This window comes from Cucumis sativus, chromosome 4 (assembly GCF_000004075.3).
Source record: "Cucumis sativus cultivar 9930 chromosome 4, Cucumber_9930_V3, whole genome shotgun sequence".
Lineage (NCBI taxonomy): Eukaryota > Viridiplantae > Streptophyta > Magnoliopsida > Cucurbitales > Cucurbitaceae > Cucumis > Cucumis sativus.
In genome coordinates, this window is record NC_026658.2 from 15616246 (window position 1) to 15629525 (window position 13280).

The 13280-nt window shown below is 32.2% G+C and overlaps 1 protein-coding gene across 2 annotated transcripts; it reads right to left on the reverse strand.

The window, feature by feature from the left end:
- Nucleotides 1–304: 304 nt before the first annotated feature.
- On the reverse strand, nt 305–10230 carry LOC101212419 (AMP deaminase). 2 transcript variants are annotated; one of them, XM_004148565.3, is made up of 19 exons: nt 9617–10230; nt 8323–8483; nt 8014–8221; nt 7499–7677; nt 7310–7361; nt 7095–7222; nt 6824–7003; nt 6616–6683; nt 6316–6458; nt 5319–5380; nt 3849–3962; nt 3244–3384; nt 2821–2973; nt 2408–2461; nt 2221–2331; nt 1960–2133; nt 1726–1806; nt 1148–1246; nt 305–1010 (listed from the first exon to the last, which is right to left on the reverse strand). In XM_004148565.3, the coding sequence occupies exons 1-19, from the start codon at nt 9975–9977 to the stop codon at nt 942–944; spliced, it is 2538 nt and encodes an 845-aa protein (XP_004148613.1). In that variant the 5' UTR covers nt 9978–10230; the 3' UTR covers nt 305–941. The 2 variants fall into 2 exon arrangements, with proteins under 2 accessions (XP_004148613.1, XP_031739818.1); XM_031883958.1 differs by having other exon boundaries at nt 8323–8500; nt 9617–9751.
- Nucleotides 10231–13280: the final 3050 nt, after the last annotated feature.

Genomic DNA, 13280 nt, shown 5'->3' on the forward strand with positions numbered 1-13280 from the left:
GACAATGAATAAATCCACAAGAAGTTAGAATCTAGATCTTATTCTTAGTAAAGACTAATCCTATTTTATAAAACTCATATAATTTCTATAGTAAAATAAGTTTGTAGAGTTTATTTTGCTACAAAAACTAGAGTCCAGTTTTTTGCATTTTGAGGTTACCATAAATACTAGATCCCATCTTTTGAGTATTTATCTCAACTTTTATCAAGACATGGTTATTTAACTGTTATAATGTATTCCTTCACATTTACATCCAATGCTTACTTAACGATAAGAGGCAAGGCAAAACTCATCACTTCACGTCTGAGATCAACCAAATTGGTAAATGAAATTAGAGAATTCCATTAAAGGAAGTTGTTCATCCAGTAATGCCATTGTACATTACCACAAAATCATAACCAAAGGCTTTAAATTATAGATTTATATAAATCCAATGAAAGTCAAAATTGGATTTTAGAGACGGGGCCCTTTGTCCCTTCCAACTAAGAAAAAACACTTTAACCTTATTATCACGTTCTCTTATTATTTCCCACCATAATTGATTTATTTAGGCTTACTACGTATGTATATATATATATATATATATATATTATATATATATATATATATCTTAGTAGATTGTCTTAGGGATCTAAACTGCCCGATCTCTTCCCAATAATTGTTATTTTGTCATACGACCAACGTTAAAATTATGTCCACATCAAAGCTTCGGCTAGACAAACCACCCCTCACTCAGGCTACCATTTCCAATTTGTATATACTTTTCCTTCCCCCAACTTCGGAGTTTGTCGTCTGAGGCGCGCAAACCACATGAATTTATCGAAATACACCTTTCTTTGTTGAGGCAATCACCAAATGACTAATCCAAATAATCGACGAACTTACCACCTGAAATATCACATATTCCAGTGTGGTCTCCTGAAGTTTTTCTCCACTGCTCATCACTTTTCAATCTCGTCTGAAATGTCGGCCTTTCCTAGATAAACCAGCTGCATTTCCTCTTTCCAGATCTTTGTTTTTTGTAATATAATATTTTTAAAGAGAGGAAGGAAGAAGAAAAGGGGCATGAAAGTGTTAGGTGATAATGGAAATCTTTTAAATGAGGGGGAAAAAGAGGGGCAGTGAAAGAGAAAAAAAAGGTATATACCGTGTCACGGAATTCGACCCTAATGTGTGGCACATTCGTTCTGTGAATATCATTTCCTGCAGGTCCTCTCTTGTAATATTCTTTTCCAATCCAATGTGACTGCCAACAAAAAGGTTAAGGTTAAATTCCAGCAGTCATTGATAATTGTTGCAAATGGGTCCAGGAAAGGAAAGAAATTTGAAGATATCAATGATTCTATGTATATGAATTTTGAGAAAATGCACATTCACTAGGAAACGTATTGGTGATCTCATTAACTATTAAGTGTGGACTCAATTTACACTAATCAACTGCTTCTAAAGGAGTCATTCTACAGCCTGGGTTTTACAACCTATAAAACAAACCCAACCGATAAAATAGTTCCTATTCATTTGTGGCCGTTGCTGCTGGTTGTCCTTCTCTCCATAGTGAGATCACAATATGGATGTTGTCCATTGAACATATTTTAGATCACAGTTGGATGCACCATATGCGGGTGGGTGGAGGAATTAAATAGAGTATTTTCTCTCAAAAATTCATGTTATATGGGTGGGAGATTAAGTAAAATAATATATATAGCTCCAAAGTTCTGTATGTACCTTCAGAGCATGAGAGAAACCTGATTGGTAGACAGAATTGCGAGCTATTTCACATAGATCACAAGAACTTAGCTTCCAGAGCTGTACAAGGAAAACAATTAAAAACAAAAACAAAAGCCTTCATTAAATCTGGTCCATATTGTGATGCATGAAAGTATAGAAATGAAACCACCTTATATACAGATCTCGGAAGAAAGTTAGAAGGGGTAAGAGGTCAAGGAAAGATAAACTCACCGAAGCAGCTATGCTATATTCTTCGACCAGAGGCTCTTTTGTAAAGTGGATTTGAAGAGGATCGTCAGTAGAAAGAGAGACATTTAGACCACGAGAAAAGAACACGGGAAATGGATTCCGGTGATAGTCCAAAAAGAGGGAGTTATTGCTAAGCGGAGACATGGCCAAACCGATCTGTTGATGCATGCGTGTTCAAAATAAGACAGTAAAAATAAAAGTCATGTGAGTTTAATGGGAAGGAATTGGTGTCTGCTTCATTACCTGTGCTAGATAATACAAATATTGAAGCACTGGGGATTTTCTCAAATTAATTCCATGAGCAATGCTATGCGCAGTTAGGAAAGTTGCAGCAAGGTGGTCAATATCGCCAGCCTGAAAAAGGAACCTATGCATTAGTTGAACAGAAAAAAAAATGTTTGCATTGAATTTGAATAAATTTGCCACGTACCTCCCCAGAATGTGGACGAAGGTTTATAGTGGTCATGCCCTTCGATTCACGAAGCTGAAAAGAAAATTCGAACAATTATATTATAACCATTAAAAAGCTTTAGCATGGAAAAAGCACAAACCATAGCATTCGGTCTTCATGTAAAAAGCAAGAAACATTGAGAAAGCCCAATAAGACTGAGGAATAGAAATACATGTAAAACGCTACCCATAAAAACAAATTTATACTGTGCCGCACAGAATACATATAATTTATTTTTAAAACAGACTCGTCTAAAGTTGTAAAAGCAAGTACAAAATTTTTAAATGGAATATTTATACTACATTCAAGTAACGGACTGTCATTTACTTTCAGAATTTGATCAAAGATATGGCACAAGATAACGAGTTCAAGAACATTTTGGCGTCATAAACCTTGTTTAGAGTGTAGAGATTGGCATAGCAGTAATAGACATAGTATGAGAATGCAGGATTGAAGACGTTTGTCCACTGAGCAGGCGTTGGCATGTGCTTGGTAGGGCGTCGTTCAGATTTGCTCTCATCATCAACCAAATCCAAACCAACAACCTGAAACGTTCATAAAAAAGAATAAATTTGAAATTTTTGGCACATTAAGTCAACGATTTTTATGGTGCCTGCAACATAGGTTACTTCCTCATAAAAATACATAAAACATAAGTTACAATGGCAGAATAAATGAGAAAACAATTTTGCTGAGAATGGTTTCATATATAACGTTACCGAAATCAATAGAACATATTTAGACACTGTCGTTTAAAGAACAAAATGATAAGCTCCAGTGAGATAAATTGAAAATATTTTTGGGAGATAACAAACCTGTTTCAAGAAAACATGCAACTGCGGGTGTGAATCTGGATCCACCGTGGCCTCAAATAATGGAAGGAAGATGTTGTCAAGTATGTTTTGAAATGATGTCACAATCCCCATTTCCTTGTACACATTGTAAAGTCTTGGCAGCTGAAATGCAAACCATAATAAAATAAGATAGAAACAATAGCATCTAAATTTAGACCATCGGATACAAAAATGTAACAAGTTTCTGAAAAGAAAGCACTTCTCAGTGTCCTTGTTGACATGTACAGAAAGAGGGGTGCTAGATAATATAGTAACGCCATTTTTAAACTTACTAACTAAAAGATTAGTGAAACTCAAAGGATGCCAATGAAGAAAATTTACAGTTCCTTAATGAAGCATAAAAGTTATAAACCACAGAAACCAAATTTTCACAATCAGTGTATGGTAAAAAGTCAAAAACTATGACATAAAGTTGGTGATTAATAATTTTTGAAGAAATAATTCAACTTTAGTCCACTTAGAAAACAATTACAGTACACCAGAACCAAATTTGACATGACAAGGCAGGCATATATGATAAGCCAAAAGGATCCCCTTTTCTTTTGTGCTTTTGAAGGCTGCATTACCTGGATCAACCATACGACGTTCTCACTGTACAAATCATTGTTAATTATCCAACTTGCAAGTTGATCCCATTCACTTTGCTTCCTTCCATATATAGATATCCGATATTCAGCCATCTGCAGAGAAAAACCTCAAACATTAAAAGAAAGTAGGACGAACAATGTATTGTTTTCAACAACATTAAATTTCGATACAGCTATCGTGAGTTTGTTTTTCATACATCCACATCATCTAAAGATTCATATGGAGCCATAAAACTGGCTGTTAAAAACTGTTCATGAGCATCTTTAATTATTCCATAGATGCTCACAACCCATCGAGGATATTCTGATGCATAAGAAGGATGGTGCAACCGATCAATTATCAAGTATCAAGGAACAGCAATGTTTTTTTCTAAGTTGATCCGTATGTCCCATTCCTGCTTTTCTCCATGTTCTTTTCTTTTTAAATGACAGAAATACAAACCCACTCACATGCTTACTTCATATCATAGAACATGTAATTTTTCAACTATCGTACACGATCCCAGGACATACATATCACTAATATTAATTACTCTCCTATTCTTTTGTACCAAAGCTCCCACGACTAGTTAAATGTCCAAAGGGTGCTCTGTAGATACAAAATTTAGAATGGTGAAATGAGTTAGGAAATGTCTTGTCCATTGATACTTGAACTTCACCAAATCAAAATCGAAGAAAAGATGAGTATTTAGAGCAGGCTGAAGTAAAATTTTACTTCTCTTTAAGAGTAACAACTTAGGTTGAATTTTTTGTTGGGTTCCTTGGTTGAGGATGAACTAGACAGGCAAGCTTCATCACCTGAGAAATCATTCGTTTTTCAACAAAATACGAATCCCCTAAACTCTGAATTGGAAAACCATAATAGTCGGATGTTTTTGGGTTTTCCCAAGTGTATCCCTCCAATTGTCAGACTTACAGCCCACCCATGGAAATAAGTCTAAATTCCAGTTTTGAAGTAAAGTTACCCTGGCATGCCAATTTTCTATCAACCTTTAGATACATCTGATTAAAAACAAACGAGAACTTATGACGCATAGAGGACACTTGGAGGATGTCTGGAATCTAGCTGTTTGGATACCACCATTTTGGTCTTTTCTTCCGAGTATTTTGTGATTTTTTCTTTTTCTTTTATTACAAATTACTACATCTTTTTCTTGTAACTTGTGTTGGTTGTATTTACTTTCTTCTACCAGCCCCAACCAGTATCACGTTGGGGCTAATGTATCGAACGTAGGAAGCTGACATTGGACATTACTAAAAGCAGAGACATAATCGAACCATCAGTGCATTTTCCCTTCCTCTAAAAATCATGCTATGTACACATTTACCAAACTGTGAATACGAGAAAGATTGAAAATATACCTAGAATATGCTAGAAATTAATCCAGACCATAAAGAAAATGAACTTGGAATAGTATATCTAACTATAAAGAAGGAAGAATGATGCACCTGATATTTACTTGCAGCAAGATCAGAAAATACTTGTTTGGTCAGCTCACCAAGGAAACGGCCTTCAAAGAGACATCCATCAGAAATATAAAAAACTTACGTAATGGAACAGTCAAGGAAAGTTCCTTAAGAATTCCAAATGGATGACACTGTAGTCTACAGAACCATATTTACAGCCACATCTTGGGTAATTAAAACCAGCAACAAAACACTTGCATGCTATCATGATCTATTGATGAAAGGATGAACAGACGGACAAAGGACATATAGAGTCATAATGCGCATGTAGGGAATATGAAGTTATTTTAAGAAAGAAACGCATGAATATTATTATTACACTCAAATAAAAACTTCATTTTCATAAATCATTTATTTATCTTTAGTTAACACCAGATCCTGTTCAAGTAAGGTCATGTAATTTTTTTTTCCTTTTTGCAACCAACAAGATTTATAATCCATGAAATTACAATGCCGTTATATATTTTGGTGTGGGGAGGAGTAGTTATCTTGTAATTGGTCTCTTGGAGAATTAGGGAAAGATTAGGAAGTTCTTGAATCCCACCCACCCCCCAAATGCAGATGAATAAAATTGAGGCTAAAGGCTTATTATTTCTTCTTTTATAAAGTTTAATTTACATTTATCTATTGTGCCCCTCATAAAAGAAACCCATACTTTTTTCCCATCTTGAGCTTAACTATTGCACTTCACTGCACCTCGAGCTTTAAAAACCATCGAATTTCCACAGGCAAAAGAAGAAAGAGAAAGAACTTCCATCAAACCATTGAAAAAAACCATCACATCTACTGCAAATGCAGGTTTTGGCTTGCAGATTATAAATTCTCCTTATTCCTTAAATTAATTTCAAGTATGTAAATCAGAATCCCAAATCCCTAAATTGACAACCAAATATGCAACAAAGAAGATTGTGCAAACAAAATCAAACGTCACAATATTCTCATGTCAAATCTAATAGTTTATAAAGTAAGCAACATATACCTTGAATTAGATTGTCCTGCTTTAGGAAGATCTCCCTTAGTCTACTTTGACCACAGGGGTTGTACTTAAGATTAAACTTATCGAAGCGGTGAAATGTGCTCTTGTCAGCATGAACATCCAAGAGGTCAACATTTAAGTCATACCTGTGCTCCATATGTCAAAAGAAATCAATATTCCAGGCTGGGACATACTTAATAGAAGTTTGAAATTGATGAAATCACTATCTCTTGTTTTTCTTTTTTGGAAGTTGAATATAAGTGGTTATACATTATGAAAGAAAACGGATAAGAAAAAACTTACCCAGATAAGTCCAAGCTCTCAAAAACTTCTTTCAAGGTCAAATATGTACCATCCCGAAATATCACAACCTAGGTAGAGAAAAATAATATAAGAAAGAGAACACCTAGAAGCAGTTTACCGAATGACTTAGATGTAAATCATCAATTCTTACAATCATAATAGAAACAGGAAGAACACTAGTCAATAAATCAAAAGTCCTATTCATTACCTCATCAGGCTCTTTCCTCAATTTAGACTTTATAAATCTTAAGAGATGTTTCTGATTCATGCAAGCAGAGTGATGGACATGAGTATCAACTTTCCTGACATTGTAAAAGTCACGGTGTGGAGCACTTTTTTGAGCCAGAAATTCCTTGTCCGCATTAAGCATCAAATGGAGATTGAATTTCTGAATGACATAAATATGGGCTTATTTTCAAGGATGCAAAATGGAAAATTTAACAAACATTTCAATAACTAAAGCATTATGGGACATATACCTGTTCAAGAAGATTCAGTCGACGATGGCACAGAGTTCTAATGTTTCCTGCTGCAGTGACTCTAAGTATGTGATGAAGATCGGTAAAGAAGGTGGTTGCATCAGCAACAGGAAACAGTTCTTCCTTTGCTGCAAATAATTTAAATGAAACTCATAAGATAAAAAAAAGAGAGAGAGAGAGACATCAAAAGTTTGTGTGGACTCTCATGTTCTTACAATCTTTGTCTGCATAGACGTGAATGACCCCATCTTGCATCTCAAAATAATGCTGCAGAAAGAAAAAAATCCGAATAAGAGGAACAATAGAATAACATGAATAACTATGAGAACAATGGACGTTTGAAGCAAAATTAGTAACATGCAGCCCGACATACTAGAGTTATTTGTCAATGATGAAACACTCACATCAGACTTTCCCTCAGAAGTGTATTGAAATGGATCAGGATTAGGTTTTGGTGTACTGGGGTCAGATATGATTTCTTTCTCCCATGGAGCAACAGCTTCGCTGAATACATATCTTTTCCGCATCTCAAGGCACTCTTGAAGAACCAGATATGATTCTACTTCATCAGGTAACGGTACCTCTAGAAAATCACCAGACAAATAGAAGCATATTAAAAATCAAATCTGCATGGATGTCAGAAAGAAAAATACAATTCAATTGTACTTCAACTATTGACCGCTGAGCTTGCATATGAACAAAATCCCTAATAATCCATCCAACACAACAAAAAAAATGGCGTGCTTACCTCAACTATAGAAGACATAATATTACGTCTAACAATCACTTATACGTAACACAAACAAATAAGACCATGCCACCATGTTAAGCACCTTACAATTATGACTGTACAGTAATATTATCTAAATACAAGGGAAAATAAAGAAACAAGTCACATGAAAGTTCCAACTAGCAATACCAGATGGGGTAATGTTGAGCCGTACAAAAGTTTCTTGCTCAGGCTCTTTCCTCAAAATATCAGCTGCAATTGGATCGGGCTGAACACCATGTAGATCGCCAGATATACTATGTGATCGAATCATACTTGAAGCAGCCAAAGCAATCTGCTCTCCATTGGCATTAATGTGATCAGGAAGATTTTCAAATATACCCTTACATTCTGGACCCTGCACATGGGAGTTAAACACAACACTGTAAGTACTGCCAAGCACCAAAAACCATTAGGTGTCAACAAAAATAAGAGCATGCAAGGGTGTTGAGTACTCACTGCATTTCCATTAGCAAGCAGATATCCTGAACCTAGTTTAGTATCCTCAGTCATATTATCATCTTCATCATCTGACCCTTCAACGCTCTCAAATGCGCTCGTACTTGCAATGGGGGACTTCGGTGAAGTAGGCCTCATTGATCTCTTGGTAGAATTTTTACCTGATACAAATGATTATCTGGAAGGATAAGTATATTAATAAACGTTGTCAGCCTTTCAATCTTAATATTGATAGGTGAAAAATAAAGTCAGAATAATGGCAAGGATAATTCAGATAATCTGGAGTCCTCCTGACAGAATGAAATCATGGGTTTTGAAGTTGGAGTAGTAAATACCTGAGCCAAAAACAAAAAAGTTGAATTAACATATTCATGCTAACTATTTTTCAGCCTAGTTGAAAAGCCATGGGTTACCCATATCCTTGGCACTTCTTAAAACAAAGACTAAAAATAAAGTGAAATTATATTTCCAGAATGAAACGAAATGGAGCAAATTTCCTAAGCCTATGAGTGATTTCCTGCCAAACATTGACAAAGTTGATGCAATACCAATACCATCTTTCAACACATTGACTGGAAAACTTAGATTACCAAGTTTGTTAAAGCTTCAGGCTTTATCTCTTTAATGAGAAAAAGTCAAAACTTTATCACGATCCATTTTCTATGATTAGAATAATCATATCAAAGTCTTTCAATAATCTAAATGGTAGGATAACCCGTTTTTGTTCCAAAAGAAGCGAGAAAAGAATTATCAAGATAAGCATGGAAGAATCACATATAGTCTCAAGTTTAGCGGGTTATGTAACAGACATGCAGAAAATTATAGAAAGACAAGAGTTATGAACGGGATTCTGAAACACGCGACACGAGACTCCTTGGATTACAAGGCCTAAGAATTAATCAACTGAATAAGACCCTCAAATACGGAAAGAGAAAGCTTGTGACCTTATAGAATCGCGCTATCTGCAATATTGTGGATCATATGAAGATCAAAATACTCCCAAATATGGAATCGTATTAAGAAAACAGATTCATCAGAACTTAATAGTTAATCATGATTATAAAGCCAAAAGCAATACATCAGCCGTATAAATTGAAACAAAGCAGTGACAACCATCCGTCTCGATTATTCTACAACCAAAGGCACCATATAAGCATCCAGTACAAGTAAAAAAAAAAAAAACAACAACAACAAAGCATTCCCGTACAAATCCAACAAAACCATGAAACATAAACCACTATACACCACCGAATAGTTTTTAAGCATTCAAAGCAGATATCCATAGAATCCATACCTTCAGGGAGTGTATGTAACCTCGGGAGCCCAGCAGGAATCACGTCCAACAGAACCTGTCCATTTCGTTTATCATCACCATCAGCACCACCGGAAATAGCAGTAACATCGGGCAACGAAGCGGATGCTCTCCGATTATAACCAGTCCCCTTCCGGCGCACATAGTTTCCACGCTGCTTCTTGGAATGCCTGGGTGACTCAGCATCGAAATTATTATCATCTCGCTCTCTGTCTCTCTCAACAGTCTTGGCAAACTCCAGCAGCTGAGTTAGGGTTTTCCGGTGCATATAATAGGCGGAAACAGCAACGACGGAGGCTCCTATCAGAGCCGCCACGGCCATGTGCAAAGGATAAGCATCCATTGGAGTTTGGTACGAGAAAACGATGCAAAGCTGTGAATCGTTAGAAGCAAAGAGGCAAGAAGATTAAGGAAGGAAGGAATTTGTTCGAGTAAATGATGGCTTTGGTTTGATATTTATAGAGGAAGAGATATCAAAGAGACTGCTACATAAACAGAGAGAGAGAGAGAGAGAGAGAAACAGAGAGAAAGGGAGAGAGATTTACACTATCAGCTTTTTTTTTTCTTCTTCTCTCTCCTACTCTGCCCTTCTTTCTCCCTATTTTTCTTTTTACTTCTTTTTATATATATATTTCCAATTAGGGTTTTTCTTTCGTTTTTTTTTCTTTATTTCCTTTATATCTTTTTTTTCTTTTGGGCTTGTAAAATGTACATGTTCGTAAATTCATTTTTCTCGTAGATATATGTTATTTTTTTGTTACTTTTAAAATGTATATTTTATTCTATAAAAATTTAGAAATGGACTATTTTAATTTTTAAGCTTCCATTTTTCTATAATTAAATATATAAGTCAACATTTGAAAGTTTAAAAGCTACGTTTTAAAAAATTACTTAAGTGTTTCTAAGAGAATAAGGATAAAAATGAAATTAATTTATATAACTTGGATGTACAAACTAATAATACCTTGCATTTATAAATAGAAAACTTTAAAATAAGAAAGTTTTTCCAAAATCGATAAACTATTTACTCTTAAATATTTTATCAGAATTTCTATAATTTTACTTTTGTAAAATATAAAAATTTTGACAATCTATTTACATCTAATGGAAACAAAAAAAATATTATATATAAGTATAAATATTTTATATTATTTATTAACTTTTGAAAAAAATGTATATATTTATGATTATAGTTAAAAACATAATTTTAATATATCTATGATGTACATCAATTTCTTTTTAAAATGATAGTTATTATAATTTGGGATGATTGGAGATGATAAATGAGAAATAGCCAATATTTAGTAAAGAGAGATTATTAAATAGTATTTACTTAATTGTAGTTATAGAAACAGTTATTATATTATATTTTATTTAGATAGTTAAACATGGGCTTCCAATTTCAATTTTAAAGTGTGATTAGGAGATTAAAACATGTGACCGTGAGAATGTCAAAATTTAGTATAAAAATAGCAAATCTGAACAATATTAAAAACGGATGATTACATAATGTTTAAAAAAGAAATTATCTGTTTATACCATTTATGTTAGGATAATATGTGTTTTAGTGTATTTGTTAAATATCACACAGATACATATACAGTGTATTTGTAAACTACGATCACGTTTGGAAAATATTAACTAATTTATGGTATTTACGGCTATCTTCTGAATATATGTCTATAATTTATTACAAATTTTTGAATTTTTAGTATTTAAATTAAATTAATTAATGCTTATTTATTTGATTCATAAAACTTATGTTTAATAAATATTTTTCCAACAAAGTTGCTAAAAGATTTTTAACTTTCCATTAAAATTGATAGTGTTTTAAATTCAAATATTATGAAATCTAATCCCTAAATTGTGATTTATATTTTAAATTATTTTTAAAAAAAATTATTAGATAATACATCGTTATTTCAATTTATATTTCAAATTATTGTGTCCTTTTATTAACAGCGTTCAATTTTGCTAAATCTTAACCTTTTATTAACAGCGTTCAATTTTGCTAAATCTTAACCGACTATTTTTGTTGCTATAACAAACTCCCTAATAATGGGAAATATATATACAATATTTTCAAATTTGTTATATCTTAAATAATTTATTAAATAATATAAAATATATATTTTAAATACCAATTTGAATTTAAATTTTTGGATGTAATTATGGCATTTTTGCAATTATTTGAATATTTTTCTTTTGAGTTTTATAAGAGAAAAGAAAAGGAGATTGAGAGAGGGGTCGTTGATAAGAGACAAACCCAATGTGAGAGAGATTTTTTTTTCTTGCAAACAAGATAAAATAGCGCAAGTGAATATGCTATTTTTCATATTTGATAAATAATTATTTAACTAAATAGTTATGGTAAAAACATGGACGAATCTATTAAGGGGCTAGGAGGCACGTCCCTTGTATTCCTAATTTTTGAGTGTTAAACTACAATATATCTCAAATAATATCTTATTTTTAGAATATTCTACTTTGGTACAGTGGTTGTGACCCAAATCTCGTGCATATGATTTATTGACAGACAATGCATATATCTCTTGTTCCAATATTTCAAATTAGAAGATTATAAAAAACTTACACAAAATTATGTATTAGATAAGCATTTTTTCTAGTGATCAAAATCACTTTCAAACACACTTCAAGTGTTTTAATTTTGAATTTTTATAGTTTTCTATATTGTTTTTCTAAAGTTTTGTTTACTTGATATGTTTATGTATAAGAGCATATATCTTGTAGGGTAACTCATTTTGTTTTAGGTACCTTCAAATTTATTTAATTCTAACCTATGCTTTTAAATGTTTAATTTTACTTAACGGACCTCTATTTAGTATTAAATTTAATTATTATTATTAGTTCATTGTTGATTTTTTATTGATCAATTGTTTCTGACATTTTTTACAATTTATTTTACAAATATATTTTATTCTTTTCCATAAACATTATCATCATTATTTAACCAAATTTGATAAATAAAAAATAATAATTTAGAGAGTCTAAAATTAATATTCATTAAAAATATAAACACTACAGTTAAATTTTTGAAATTACACAAACTAAAATTAAACAAATATTAGGGGATATACACTAAAATAATATTTTCACTTACTTTATATTATGTTATTGCTTTGTTGGAATCGTAGTAAAAAAATGGTTAAAACTGTTACATTAAAAGAATTATGGAATAGTTCGGAAATGACTAAAATTAATATTTAAACTAAAACTTTATTTATTCTTTAACTTGTGATTTTTTTACTTTATTTGTTGCTAATGGCACCAATGAAATTTTACTTTTAGTTATAAGGCACTATTCATAAATATTTGTGTTTCTTTTTATTTTAAGATAAAAATAAAAACAAAAATTTGTTTGATAATTATTTGTTGTTTTTTTTTTTTTTTTGCGTTATTTTTGCGTTATTTTTGTAATTTAAATATAATTTAATTATATAAAAATAAAAATATATATAGAAATCATTAAAATATGGAAAAAATCGTTATAAAACCTAACATTATCAAAATTAATAACTATAATACAATATATTTTTATTAACTATATATGGTTAAATTTTAATTTGAAATATTAGTTCTCATTTAATTTATTTATCTTAAATATTGTTGATTCAATTTCAATTCA